The sequence below is a fragment of the Taudactylus pleione genome, unplaced genomic scaffold, assembly GCF_031769625.1.
Source record: "Taudactylus pleione unplaced genomic scaffold, aTauple2 ptg000585l, whole genome shotgun sequence".
Taxonomy (NCBI): Eukaryota; Metazoa; Chordata; class Amphibia; order Anura; family Myobatrachidae; genus Taudactylus; species Taudactylus pleione.
In genome coordinates this window covers 2,023,071-2,038,930 of record NW_028284987.1, presented here as the reverse complement: position 1 = coordinate 2,038,930, position 15,860 = coordinate 2,023,071, and the positions used below count along the sequence as shown (strand labels likewise).

At 41.8% G+C, this 15,860-nt stretch overlaps 1 protein-coding gene across 1 annotated transcript in view; it reads right to left on the bottom strand.

Moving 5' to 3' along the window:
• Positions 1 to 15,860, bottom strand: part of PIGL (phosphatidylinositol glycan anchor biosynthesis class L) — a 224,174-nt gene that overhangs the window by 63,719 nt on the left and 144,595 nt on the right. Inside the window, exon 3 of the mRNA XM_088453651.1 lies at positions 4,179 to 4,269. Within this exon, the coding sequence (XP_088309777.1) occupies positions 4,179 to 4,269 (91 nt within the window). The remainder of the gene's footprint in view (positions 1 to 4,178; positions 4,270 to 15,860) is intronic.

The window sequence follows — 15,860 nt, the reverse complement described above, 5'->3', positions numbered from 1 at the left end:
ATATATCTGTGATATTTCCTGCTTTACCTTCTTGATGAATGGCCTGAACACTTAAATGTTCATTTTCACCTGCTTTTGTAAAAATTACGTGATGATGAATAGGCCCCTATATAACAAGCTTTTCGGAACTTGTCAAATACCTGTCCCCATACAAAACTACAGGGACGTATGCTGCGAGCAATACTGCTCTATAAGCAGGAGGTGTCTCTGATACCTGCTTTACAGCTTTTGCAATACTTAATTCTACCTAAAACATGCTAAAACAGCCATTCTTTCTGTGTTAAGGTCAGAATTAGCTTAACAGACCCCTTATATGAGAGAAATGAGACACAATTTACCTTTACATATTAGTGAAGCCCACATTTGTGATATTTAAACTAAAGAATTCAAAATATACTTAAAGCTAAAAATCCGGCCATATTTAGCATTAATATTGTAGAAATGAACTGTTGTGAATTAAAGCAGAACGTGTGACCTCCTTTATCACACAAACTTTTTTCACCTTACCAAACTGTTTCATAAACACTAATAAATGCGTACAGCTGTTGTGTTTGGAAGAAAGATGCATGTGCAAATGTACGTAAACAAAGTCATACATTTTACACACCTACCGCGTAGTAACCAGATAGAAATGTGTCAACCAAGCGTGCGTTCAATCACCTGATATACGTGTGCGTGGTGACTGCAGTAGTGTCAGCTGTGCAGGTGATTCAGCAATTATCCAACCAGGATCGTTCAGGTAATGTTACAATTGTCATCATCATCATGAATTTACACCAGCCCTATAGCAGCTGCATCATACGCTTCCAAAACTACGTAGTTCTGCAATCCCGCTGGTCTGCATGAGCCGCATATGTGAGAAGACCACATATTACTCAGTACTGCATTTCAGTATAACACTAAACTCTCATACAGAGAAATAAGAGCTTCAACACAGCAGAGCAGCACCCAAACGCCGAGGTGCTCACACACCTCAATAAGTCATGTATATAAATAAAGTACTTGTGATTGTGTGCACCCTCCGGGGTACGATGACCCGTTGCTGAGATTTCCTGGAGTCTAATGTTTCTGGATTTCAGTAAAAACCCATTATTAATAAGATTAATAATATCCACTACGTTTTCCGCCTTTACTTTGCGTATGCACTCCTATAGGTTAATTCATAGGATTATGATATATGATATATCCGTATGATATAAAACAAGGAGATAAAGTATATAGTGCAGTACTGTTTATTAATTCACAAAAACTCTTTAAAACATATCCATTAAATTGCCACCACAATGATAGAAAAAGCGGCGTGCCAGATGAGTGTGGTGCTTATCATAGTACACCCAAACTCACATGTGTGGAGCTTTACTAGCCACCTCCTGGGTATAGGTACTGCAACACTCCTGGTCCTATGTACACTCTGCATTCCCCCACTCTGTCCACCTGGATCGCTGCCCTCCTATGTTTACCAACGCGTTTCGGCTCTCCTCCAGCCTTTATCAAGGTGTATATGACTGGTGTACAAAGAAAAAAAAAGCTCCCTTTATACAGGAGCGAAACCGGTTAGAGGATCCTATGCGAATGCACGACTGGACAATCGTTATCTTAGTACATTCGCCCCTTTGCCATTGCTGGGACTGGTTGCCTTATACTTTTCATTATTGCCGTCCACTTGGGGGAATCCTCCATACCATCTGGAATATAGAGGCTACTGACGTCCACTTCTAGCGTCAGCATCTGTGGCCCAGGTGGACTCCCGCAGGTGGATATACGGGCAGCGTGCAACCGCAGCATCACTCTTTACAGCACGGGAGATATTCAGGACTTCCCATTCCCGCACAGCATACTGAGTGCTGAATACTAACATTAGTACAGAGTGGTGACTATACAAGCTTTCATGTTTCCATCTGCATTGTATTTGTGGCTTAAAACCAGGAGCGATATCTTATGATTATATGGACTGAGTCCCTTTAAAAGCACAGTGTCATTCATATTGGCTTGGAGATCTCCATGGAGTTATTGTGATCATTATTGTTGTTTCATTGGTTTTATGTATTTTTATATGCAGTATTTGTTGGTACATATGTATGTGTTACATGTTCAAATATAAATATTTGCAATATGGCTAGTCATATTCTAGTCTGAATAAATATATATTGCATATAGAATATATCAATAAATATATATATATTTTTTTAGTGAACATCAGATCCCCTGATTATTCTATTTTATTTTACAATTATAGATTAATGGTGTCTTATCAGTGCAAATAGACTTTTTTTCTTTGTATGTCTTTGTTACACCACATTATGTGATGGTGTAGGTGTGTATTCACAAGCACAGGTTATTTTGCTGCTATTAATTAAAAATATTTTGGTTATTTGACTGCAAAAATTTTTTTAAATATATATATCTTTCTTTTATCCATTAGCGCCTAATCTCTTGCTTTGGTAATGTATATCACTGGTGGCCTTATCTCCTTAATATACCTTCATCTCCCTCCTCATTGGTTCTCACTTAAGGATCATCCGATTAACATACTGTATAACTACTTAAAAACAACTGTGAACACTCACCTATAAATTTCATTTTCCTTTAGACATTGTATATATCCCCGCTATATTTCGTACTTTCTCGGGGTAACGTTAATTTTCCTATTTTACCCGGTGAGCGCTCCACCTCCTGGAACGCACACCACTTCCGGTTCCGGTATTGTCTCAGTAACCACCAGCGCCAGACTCTGCCGGGAGTGATCTATAATTCCTTTCTTTTGGAACGCAAGCTAGAGTACATGCGTTCCAGCTATCTGGGATATACTATTCCAAATCCTCTCTTATTCAAGGCAGCGGGCATTTCATACATGGAGATATTACTCCTATGTGATAATAATCCCTCATTAATAGCGTATCTTTTTCTAGGTCCCTGTATATATAGAGGCAGATCTAACTATAAATAAGTATCTACTTACATATAAGTGAAATGTCTGCATAACCCCTTAAGGGACACACTATATAAACATATTATATATACATATATAATTCATACAATATAATAAAAAAATTTAAATATAATAAAAATCTCTCCTAAAATACCATAATCACATAAATTCCATAAAACTGGACCCATAAAATCATTTAAGAGGACAGTAAATCAATTAAAAGGACAACATATAAAAAACGGCATATTCAAATAGAGAAGCTGATATAATACATATATGAAAATGTAAAAATATACATAAAATTCATGTATACATATGTGTCATATTATAAATTATATATAAATATATACACATAAATAAATATAACCATTCATAAAAACCATTTCAGCTCAAACTCAATATTAAATCACCCTTTCAAATATCCACTTCATCTCTGTTTGTGCTAAAATCTGGTTCACATTTCTCTTTCGACAATTACTCCGTACCTGTTTTATACCTATCAGTTTCCCTAATAACCCACATGTCTTGTTGTGGCACTCCTTGAAATGTTTTGGTAAGGAGTGGATAAGGAGTGGTTTTCAAAGCCATTCTTGATATTTCGGAGGTTTTCAGCCCATCTTTCTTTTACAGTCCTTGATGTGCTGCCTATTTATTGAAGGCCACACTCACGCTCCACATATATTTGATGGAGTGTGAGTGTGGTCTTCAATATATAAGTCACACATCAAGGCCTTTAAAAGAAAGATGAGCCACAACAAGAGATGTGGGTCATTAAGGAAAGTTATAGGTATAAAACAGGTACAGAGTAATTGGCGAAAGAGAAATGTGAACCAGAAATCCAGGAACATTGGACTCCAGGAAATCTCAGCAATGGGTCATCATACGCTAGAGGGTGCGCACAATCGCAAGTACGGCATTTGTGTATGTTCGCATTATGGGCACGCACAGTGCGAAATAACATAAGACCTGATACACAACCTGACATAGCGCCCAGTCTGTATGAGCCCAAATGTGTATAGTGTGATGGATTACAGACTAGTGAGAGGGAATGCTGAAAAAAATTCCTATTGAAACTATCAGACCCATTTCAGTAGCTGTTTAGCCGCTGTTTGTACAGATCTGAAGGAAATATTCCTGCACACTTCACTTTTAAGAAGCAGATAAAAAAAAGTCAGGAGAAGAGTAGGCACTGAATATAAAACAACAACATATAATAATAATAATAATTATTGTTTACCATTTAACTCACCAGATCTATGTTCTTCTCTTGTATATGGTTTAGAATTAGAGAAGAGAGAAGAGACTGGTCCCACTGTGCACTGGGATGGTCGGGAAGGTCGCTGGAAGGGAAAAAAAAATTTTTTTTCAGGGTCAAATTAAAATTCAACTGTATTAATCATAAACTTACAAAATAGCATATAAAGTAGTTATAGTAACACTAACAAGAAAATAGGTCTGTGCAGATTCTGGCAAACCAAGCTGCATTTTAGAGCAACCATGCAAAGGGGAACTAGGTAAGTTTTACAAATTTTCTATTCTAGATATGAAAAGGACTTTTATAGCCCATTAGAAGCACTGTTTTTTTTTTTACCCTAGAGATTTCAGCATTTTTATCATGAGCTGGATGTAATTTAAAGGGAGATAGTCATCAGTGATGCTTTGCTGTGCTCATCACTGATAATTTACTGTACAGCAACATCACAGATTTTCCTGTGCACCTCTATTGCATTGTTGGCCGTCATTAGGCACCGGAAAATGGTTGGAATGCCAGCACCTTGCAGCATCACTCCTAACTGAATTAACCAGAAAACAGTAATGATAATTTAGGTCTCTTCTAATAAAAATTTGTACAGTAGGGATCAGATTTGAACTAGAACAAATCCTAAAATATGAATTTGGTGAAACCCTACTAAATATACAGAAATTAGAAAAATCTGTGGAATGCTTCTGAAATAGTATCAGCGAGTAATGAGTTTACAATATATTATTTAATAAGTAAAAGCAACAATATTACAAATTAAATATAATGCAATAGATGTATACAGTACATATTAATATATACTCAATAGCAAATACCCATGACACTGCAGAGATAAGAATTATGTAAAAGTTCCTTATAGGTGATCATATGAATGGTTTAGGGCACAGAGTAAAATACGGGACTCCATCCAAGTCCCTCTCCTTAGAAATGTCCAAAGTAATATGATAATCACACCCTGTAGGGAAATCCTATAGCTGCACAAATCTATCAGAGCACTCCCTCTTTCCTTAACGCTCACCATAATGCTGTGGGCACAGTATAATGATTCAATCCCTTGTGTTCCTGGATCCTCCGGAATGCAGATGGAGGAATTATCATCTGATATCATGGCCACAGTGTGCAGAACTTGAGGGAAGGAGTGTGGTAGAGCCGATGATCTCACGGAGCTGTGGCCCTAATTCAGACCCGGTCGCAAGCGCTGATCGTTCGCAACCGGGTCGATGGTGGCCCAGAGCGCATGCGCACGACGGAGCCGGCTCCGTCGTGCGCATGTGTGACAGCGGCTAGCGACGGGCAATCTGTAGCTCAGGGTCTCGCACCAAAGGGGGCGAGCTGTCGATGTTGAGTGACAGCTCACCCCATTTGGTGGGCGGGCCAGGGGGGTGGCTGCCCAAACGGAAGCGTTCCCGAGGGAACGCTTGCTGTTTGAGGGCGGCCCCACTGACATCACGAGTGATGTCAGTGGAGAGCTTCCGGTTCTGCTATGGCATTATCCCCCGCCCTCTGTCTGGTTCAGCCCTGGTGCTGGTCATTGAAAAATAGGGGGAACCCCGCACCATTTTTCTCCCTATATTCCAATACCAGCCCAGGCTGCGAGGTCTGGGGTTGGTTTAGGGATGCATGCCTGACTGGGCTGCCAGGTCATGTTCATCAAATTATAGTATATATATATATATATTAGGGATGTGCAGGCTCGGATAGGTTCGAGTTTGGTCTTTTGTCCAGGAATGATGATGTTCGTCCATGTAAGATGACGTTTTGCCTCGTTCTGAGTTCCGTTTTTTTGGAGGGAAAAATCCGAACTCCACGTGCAAACTCGAACCTATCCGAGCCTGCACATCCCTAATATATATATATATATATATATATATATATATATATATTTTTTTTTTTAACAAAGCTGTGAAATTCCATAGACAAAAAACCTTACGGTTTCAAATGTCCCATTAAGGCTGATTCTTTAATGGACGTAATACAAATATGGTATGCCGTCACACCCAGGGGTTAACTGCAGATTCAGAACTCTCACAGAGTGAGATTGCTGAAACTCACAAAATAAATCAAAATGGTGGCGTTGCTAATTCACAGATTTGTGTGCTCATTGGAATACACACATGTAGTCTATGGAACTGAAGGTGTCTGCGCAGTTAAGTGGCACACCCATCCAACTTAGTGTCCACAATCAGCCCATTCGGTCAGAACAACAATCACAAGGGTTCCAACATCCTTCTCATTCAATATATCCTTTTCATTCAGTATACACTTCCAGCTCCCACAAACATCTTGCTCTATTGCTAAATCTATCATATTCCATCTACTGTCTATGTATTTACACTTTCTTCCCCTATACGCCTCCATGCTGCACTGTCTTCCCCAATCCCTATTGCTGTGTGTTATCCCATCTATTCTAGTCTGTATTCCCTCATCTGCACCAATCTGTCTTTCCCCAACTGCGCTGCCCTGTCTTTCCACATTCTTCCCCTCTTCCATCCACGCTGCTCGGTCTCCCGCCTCCATCTGCACTCTTCTGTCCCCCCCATCCGTGCCACTCTGTCACCTCCCCATCCACGCCAGTCTGTCTTCCACCCATCTGTGCAGCTTTGTCTTCTCAAATCCATGCTGCTTAGTCTTCCCTCTATCTACACCTTTCTGTTCCCCCATCCGTATTGCTCTGTCTCCCCACCTTCCACACCACTCTTACCCATACATGCCTACTCTCCCGATTTGTCCGAGAGCCTCCTGAAATCGAAAATCGGGTGCCGCTCCCAGCCCCCCGGAAAAGGCAAGCCTCCTGACTCCTTCAGTCCCCCCCCCACAATGCATCCCGGAACACCTGCAGTAGTGGTGCTGATGATGCGATTCACGCTGAATCGCGTCATCAGCACCACTACTGCAGGTGTTCCGGGATGCATTGTGGGGGGGGGGACTGAAGGAGTCAGGAGGCTTGCCTTTTCCGGGGGGCTGGGAGCGGCACCCGATTTTCGATTTCAGGAGGCTCTCGGACAAATCGGGAGAGTAGGCATGTATGGGTAAGAGTGGTGTGGAAGGTGGGGAGACAGAGCAATACGGATGGGGGAACAGAAAGGTGTAGATAGAGGGAAGACTAAGCAGGTGTAGATAGAGGGAAGACTAAGCCCCCTGCTCCACAATGCCGGATATAGGCATTGTGTAGCAAGGGCGGGGCCAAAATTATGCGAGTACATGGCTCTGCCCCTAGTCCCACCCCTAAATGGCTTGTTCTATCCCAGCCACACCCCTTTTTACTGGTCCCACCCCCCTGCTAAGCCGACCTAGCTGCTCCCTCCCGGAAGGGGCAGCCAGGATATCGGCAAGTATGCTCTTACCCACTTCTTCTGCTCAGACCTTCAGTTGCATAGACTGCTTGTATGTATTCCAATGAGCACACAAATCTGTGAATTTGATCTGAATTGTAGTGCTTGTCTGAGTTTGACATTATTCCATCATGTGTAAGAAGCCTTAATGGGACATGTTGAACTGTATGTTTTTTGTCTATGATGATGGTTAACACTGTTAGGGTTAAATATACTAAGCTGACGATTTCTATTCGATGTAATCAGAGATCAATCTCGGATGACATCGTCCGTATTCATGTGTTTAATTTTTCTAACAGGTTACTGAATTTACTAAGCTGCTGAGTTGCTGTCACACGTGTTGTTCGATGGTGTATTCATGCGATATTCGTATTATTCAATTGTATTTAGCGTTCGGTTTTGACTAGCTCGAACGAACGGAAGCACGGACGGATCAGGGATATCCGTGATGCATGCATCTGTGTGTCAAAAAATAAAACACAGAAGCACGGACGGATCAGTGAGATTTGTCTGTGTTTCTGTGTCTAAAAAAATTAAAGCCTGTGTAAAAAAAAAAAAAAAACAGGGTAGCCAACTCCCCCAAAATAACAACAAGTTTTGGAGACCCAGTACTGGTTGGAACCAGCCCTGGTTGCCAAAAATACAGGGGACAAACGACGTAGGAGTCCCCTGTATTTAGCGCAACCAGCACTGGGCTCTGATCCGGTCCTGGTTCTGGAAATACAGTGGAAACAAATGCGTAGGGTTCCCCTGTAATTTCCATAACCAGCACCAAACTTTTTTTTAATGGGGGAGGTAATACCACAGCCAGGGGAACCCTTTCACCGGTTCCCCCAGCCAAAGCATTGCCCCTGACTGCTAGTCAGAACAGGCCGGGGATCCCTTGGGAGCTGGGGACCCCCCCAATAAAGGAGTCCCCCTCTCCAGGGCACCCCAGGGGTAGGCTGATAGCCCAAGGCTGTCTCTGCCCGGCACCCTGGAGGGGTGGGTGCCGGGTTGATTATGTAGTATGGTGCAATTGATATAAAAAATATTGTCTTTTGATATAGAACTACAGGTCCCAGCAAGCCTCCCCCGCATGCTGGTACTTAGAGAACCATAAGTACCAGCATGCGGGGCATTATGGGCCCACTGGTACCTGTAATTCCACAGCAAAAGAAATATAAAAAAAACACAGGACACACACCCCATGACAGAAAGTTTAATAAAACATACATGCGCACTCACACTCACTATCTCACTTATGTATCCCTGAAGCCAATCATGTCCTTTAATCCATACTCACCTCCTCCTATGCGTGGATCAGGTCCTCTTCGTTCCATGTACGCATCCACGGGCTTAGCAAAAAAACAAACCGAAAATGTGTGGACCACCGGACATTAGAGGACAGTACTACAAGAATAACGGCTCCGCAGCGGGATTTCACTATAGAAATCCTGGTGCTGAGAGCTAATTGGCTGAGAGAGGCGAACCTTCTGCCTCTCAGCCAATGAACGGTTCCCTCCTTCCACCTTGAAGTCAATGTAGGGAACCATAAAGGTAACTTCAATGGAGAGCACCGCTCATTGGCTGAGAGGCAGAAGGCTCGGCTCGCTCAGCCAATGAATGCTCAGCACTGGGATATCTATAGCGAAATCCCGTGGCGGAGCCGTCATTCGGGTAGTACTGTCCTTAGAGGACAGTATTGCGTTTATGGCTTGGGTCATTGCATTTTTTGTTTTGCTAAGCCCTATGGATGTCTACTTTGGAATGAAGAGGATGTGATCCACGCATAGGAAGAGGTGAATGGTTTTTTTTTCAGGTACCCTATGGATTACTACTGGACAAGTGGACGTGAAATGGCTTCAGGGATACTTAGGTGAATATGTGAGATAGTGAGTGCAACTGTGAATGTGCATATATGTTTTAATAAACTTTTACTATCACGGTGTGTGTGTTCTGTGTTTTTTTATATTTCTTTTGCTATGAAACTACAGGTATCAGCGGACCCATAATGCCCTGCATGCTGGTAGAACAGGCTCGTATGCTGGTACTTGCACCACACTACATAATCAACCCAGCACCCACCGCTCCGGAGGTGCCGGGGATAGCCCCGGGCCATCAGCCTAGGCATAGTGCCCTGGAGAGGGGGACTCCTTTTTTGGGGGGGTCCCCAGCTCCCCAGCCTGGGCTGACTAGCAGTCAGGGGTAATGCTTTGGCTGGGGAACCCGGTGAAAGGTTTCCCCTGGCTGTGGCATTACACCCCCGCTAGAAAATGCTTGGTGCTGGTTATGGAAATTACAAGGGAACCCTACGCATTTTTTTCCACTGCATTTCCAGAAACAGGACCGGATCAGAGCCCATTGCTGGTTGCGCTAAATATAGAGGACCCCTCCATTGTTTGTCCCCTGTATTTTGGCAACCATGGCTGGTTCTGAATAGCCTGGTGCCGGTTGTGCTTAATACAGGAGGGACCCGTACGTCGTTTGTCCCCTGTATTTAGCACAATCAGTACTGGGTCTTCAAAGCCCGATGCTGGTGGTTGTTTTTTTTTGGGGGGGGGAAGAATGCCATTTTTTTTTATTTATTTTTTACACAGGTTTTAATTTTTTTAAACACAGAAGCACAGACGGATCTCACTGAACTGTCCGTGCATCTGTGTCAGCCAGAATGGAGTGGTGAGCGATGGGTAAGTATGTTGAAATGTGAAATTCGAATAGCAAAAGGTGTTCTATTTGAGATATCTATTTAGGGTTGCATTGGCATCTTTTGCTGCCGATTTGCGCTATTTATCGGCCGTGATGACAATATGAGTCCTTAGTAAATTTCAAGGTCCTACTGCTTTCTATGGCAAAAGGCTGCCGAGTTGGACCGATTGTTTATGTGTTTGAAAACATGTTACCGTCCGATTTGCGGAAGTTCTCGTCCGAGATTTAGACATCGAATCGAGCAAAATCGTTTTGCCTTTAGTAAATTCCGAATATGCAGTTCACTGCTGATTTTGCCCCATTCGATGTAATTCGAGCTTAGTAAATTTACCCCTTAGCCTTAAGCCCATTGGTATCTTGTTTATTTTTTTAACTTGTAGAGTTTTATTAAACATTTTGATAATACAGCCAAAGAACAGAAAACACAAATATATATGGGGGGGCTGACCGGGTTCAGAGCCTTTGCCCCCTGGCTATCATGACTGCACTACTATGCATTATATGGCTAAGTACCACAAATTGAAAGCTTGTTTTTGAAACCCTGATTTTAGACATTAAACAGTGATTGAATACAGTGTGCTGGTCCGGCCCCATGGTTACTTGGAACTTTTTTCAGCTATGAATAATTACTGACCCTGCACTTGGCATTTGTTGATTTAGAACTGTGTGCGTTCCATCTCTTTTATATATATATATATATATATATATATATATATATATATATATATATAGTATTTATGCAATCATCTCCCGACGATGCGGAAACACTCTCCAGACTTAATTATGTAGTTGCAATATTAATCAGCTTTATTATGCATACCAGATTAATTTGCCGACGTTTCGGTTCTAACTGAACCTTTATCACGGCATCAGTATTCTTAACATCAAGGTTTATAATTAACTAAAGTATAAGTAAATACAATAACATCAGCTTAATGGTCTAACAGGTCCTCTCTAATAGGTAATATTAATTGCCAAGTCTATAAGTCATAGTATTCAGAAAACAGTGCCTAGTCAATGGTCTAGTGTCAGTGTGTAACGATAATGTGTTATATGCATATCAACATTCACTGTGTTGGTGCCCCACTTCCCTATTATTACTAGTGGATTAGTAGTAATTAGCTCTGATGTTTAGTGGATATCTGGCTAGAAAACATTCAGATCATGGTTTACTTGTATGCATAGATCATGTTATGCAGCTATAGGTAACTTAAAATACAGTTGGTGTGATGATTAAATCTATGTGATGTAGTTAGGTCGTAGCTGATAATAAACTGACAGCTGTCCAACTAGATGTGGCAGGAACTCTGTCTTACCTGCTCGTAGTGTCTCTCAGTGGAGGTATGCAGTGCCGCTGATGGATCAGTGTGGAGCTCTGTTGGCTGGCTTTATACCCGCCTACCGGATGTGCGTCACTTGTGCATATCCGAAACCGGAAGTGCACGCGCTCTCCGTCGGGGGCTGACAACGCTGTAGTTTGGGGACTTGGGCATGGGTGAATATATACGTATAGGTGGTCCTGGGTGTAACAGAGGGCTTTTTATTGGCTAGGTATGAGTACTCCACGCAACCGGAAGTGGGGCATATAGTCCCGATAACCGGAAGTGGGGCATGTCTCATTTTTGCAGGAAGTGGGGCATAGTTGCATGTCCACCGGAAGTGTGGCATGCACATGATGTTCTCACTCTGGCCGAGTCTATAAATGTGCATATGACACTAGGTGCAGTAGTGATGTTAGCGATGTAAATAAAATACATGACATTTACTATCTGCACATGCTATAGTATACAAGTTAGAACATAGGAGGCACATATATTGCTATACGTTAATAGTTGCAAGTAATAAGGTAGTGTGTTTGTATATATTGAATGAGGACTTGTGACCAGTTGAAGCTATAGTGATAGACTTCAAATACATAACTATGAATACTATAGTGTAATATATACATATAAGACATTGAAAGGATAATGTATACAATAATATAAATACTTAGAGGAATATGTTGAGTGGGCAGTATTCATTTAGTCCACGAGGGGCTACAGTGTCCATCTTGTGTATCCACAGACTTTCTTTTTTCTTTAGGCTAGATATTCTATCGCCTCCAAATTCGGGTGGTGGTACCCAGTCTATAAGTTTGCACTTAAGTGATGATACTTGATGTCCTCTCTGAAGGAAATGACGTGCAACTGGTTTATCTGATTGGCCTGTAGATATTGCTGCTCTGATGGATGCTCTGTGATTCACCATCCTTTCTCTGAAGATCCTTGAGGTAAGTCCCACATAGTATAAGCCACATGGGCATGTTAGTATATAGATCAGGTGGTCCATCCTGCAATGTAGTTTCCACTTAATTTTAATTGCTTTACCTGTGTGTGGGTGGGCCACAGTGGAACCTGTGATCATGGAGCTGCATGTGGTGCAGCCCCCACACCGGTAACTCCCTGGTTTCTTCTGCATTGTCTGGATGAGCGATTCTCCCGCTTTTGGGTTGAGTGTTGGCCGTAATAGGAGTTGCTTGAGGTTGGGTCCTCTCTTATAGGCCATCATTGGTGCTTGTGTATCCCGAAATGGTAGCGTCGGATCTGTTTTAATGATGGGCCAATGGCGTTTGACCGCTTTTTCTATTAGTGCAGTGTTGTTGTTGTATTCAGTCACATAGGTGAGTCTCCCATCTTTTGTTGATCTATGTGTAGGATTAGTGATCTTCTGCTTGGCTTTGTTTAAACATTTGTCCAAAAGGTATTTTGAGTATCCTCTTTCCTGAAGTCTTGCCGTCATCTCTAATATCTGTGTGTTTGTGTTGTTCTCATCTGTGTTGTTACGTAGTACTCTGAGGTATTGGGAGATAGGCAGACTGTTTTTTAATGCTGGTGGGTGGTGACTTGTGGACATTAAGAACAGATTTCTGTCTGTTGGTTTACGATAAAGGGTATGTCCTAATTTTTTGCCATCACGGAATATTGTGAGATCTAGGAAGTCTACCTTGTTGGCATCAATGTGGTACGTGAATCTGACAGGATGTTCAAGTTGGTTAAGGTGTGTAACCATATCTACAAAGGTGGTTTCTGGCCCATTCCATATCAGGAAGATGTCATCTATGAATCTCAGGAACAGTACTATGTACTCCCTGTATTTTGGCAGTATCACCTCTTTTTCATATTTAGCCATATATAGATTCGCATAGGCTGGTGCTAGGTTTGACCCCATTGCTGTACCTGAACGCTGGAGGTAGTATTCTTCTTTATACTTGAAGTGGTTATTGCGAAGGACCAATTCTGCTAGATCCAGTAGGAATTTTGTGGGTGCTTGGTAAGTATGGATACCCTGTATTGCCTTTTCCATGGCTATAAGCCCTTCCGAGTGTGGGATAATTGTATAGAGGGAACATACATCCATTGTTGCTAAGAACATGTCACCATCAATGTTGATATCTGCAAGTTTTGTTATCAGATCTCCTGTGTCCCTGATGTAACTGGCAGTTTGTTGGACGAGAGGTTGTAAGAAGTAATCTACGTACACCGCCAAAGGCTGTAAGATTGATCCTTGGGCCGAAATGATCGGTCTTCCTGGTGGTTTATCGAGGGTTTTATGAATCTTGGGTGTAGTATATATGATGGGGCATCGGGGGTTGCTTGGAAGGAGATAGGCATATGTGTTTTCATCCAGCCATCTTGCTGATAATGCTTGTTTTAATATAATTTCCACTTTTGATTGGATTTCTGCCGTTGGGTTATACCCAATGCGTTGATATACAGTTGTATCACTCAATTGTTTTGTTATCTCTTCATCATAATCCTTCCAATTCTGAACCACTACTGCGCCCCCTTTGTCTGCGGGCCTTATGACTATTTGTTCATTCTTGCGGAGATTGTTTAGTGCTTGTATCTCTATGCTAGTCAGATTGTTGAAATATTTGCGTGGTTTCTTTTCTTACTTCTTGAGTAATTAGTCGCAGGTACGTTTTGATGCTAGCATTACTTGAAGGGGGGTCAAACCTCGATGGTTTCTTGAAAGGGGTGATATTCTGATCCCTGTCTTGGTTGGTATCTTTGAAATGTTCCTTGAGGCGAAGTTTTCTGCCAAACTTGTAGTGTTCTATCGTCCATTTAAATGTATCATGTCTATTGGTTGGGACAAACGTTAGGCCTCTGGTGAGCAGTGAGTATTCTGTATCTGTTAATTTATAATCTGAAAGGTTAAAGACTACATTTATAGTCTTCTGCCTTTTCCTTTTTTCTTTGCGTGAGTGACTGCCTCTCCTTGGGTGGGGTCTGTGTTTGGTAGGGTTACTGGATTTTCGTCTCTTGCCACACTTCTCCCTAAAAAAGCATGTGGTGGTCTTGACTCTAGGTTATCTGTATCAGAGGTGGTCCCCGATGATGCCGTGTCAAGTGGGTATACTTGTCTACGCCTCTTGAAGGGGGGTCTATTTGGTATCTGGTTTCTTGCTGCTCCCATAGTGTCTCCGAGTAGCCACCTATATACTGTGTGGTTTTTGTAGTCTGTAGATACTGTTGTTAATTTCTTTCTTTTGAATGCTGTAAGTTCTCTTCTGTAGGATTCCACCTGGGTATTAAGACGTTCCAGCCAATTTGTGGTTTTGTCTTCCTTCAAGATGTTGATATTGGACACGGGGAATTGTTCCAACTCCGTTTTGACTTTCTTTAGTTCCTGTCCTACCTCTTCCACTACCAGGATAATGAGGTCAATAATAGGGAAGTGGGGCACCAACACAGTGAATGTTGATATGCATATAACACATTATCGTTACACACTGACACTAGACCATTGACTAGGCACTGTTTTCTGAATACTATGACTTATAGACTTGGCAATTAATATTACCTATTAGAGAGGACCTGTTAGACCATTAAGCTGATGTTATTGTATTTACTTATACTTTAGTTAATTATAAACCTTGATGTTAAGAATACTGATGCCGTGATAAAGGTTCAGTTAGAACCGAAACGTCGGCAAATTAATCTGGTATGCATAATAAAGCTGATTAATATTGCAACTACATAATTAAGTCTGGAGAGTGTTTCCGCATCGTCGGGAGATGATTGCATAAATACTATATATATGGGAAGCTGATTAAGCAACCCTGAATAGCACCCCAGTGAAAAGTACCAATTGAAGTGAGAGTGCCGGACAACTGTGTATATATCAAGGGCACCTATTTAAGTGCACCATTCCGGACACCCGCATACGTTCAAACTATTTATGTACTAGAGTACATACATAACGCAGCACAAGCATAGTGAATAAACTCCAAACTCACCAAACCTTACCAAAAAGGAGTGATATCCAACTATGGCACAAGGAGGAGCAGCCCTCCTAGATGAAGCACTACTGTCACAAGCAGAGCAAGGAGCATTATCATTTACAGATGAGGAGGTGGACAGAATACTGTTTGATAAATTAAACTTCGCAACATTACCGGCTGAGACATCTATAGATGTATTCCACCAATTACTCAGAATGAGGAGGAGAGAAATAGATCTCACACTACATGGACAGTTCTTGTCTGAATACCATAGGAATAAACAGATACCAAGAGGTTTCAGAATTAACAACATGCCAACCATCGGCAGGAACAACCCGGTTTTCTGTAGTAGGTGGTGCAGTATTCTCAATAAGTGTTCTCTTG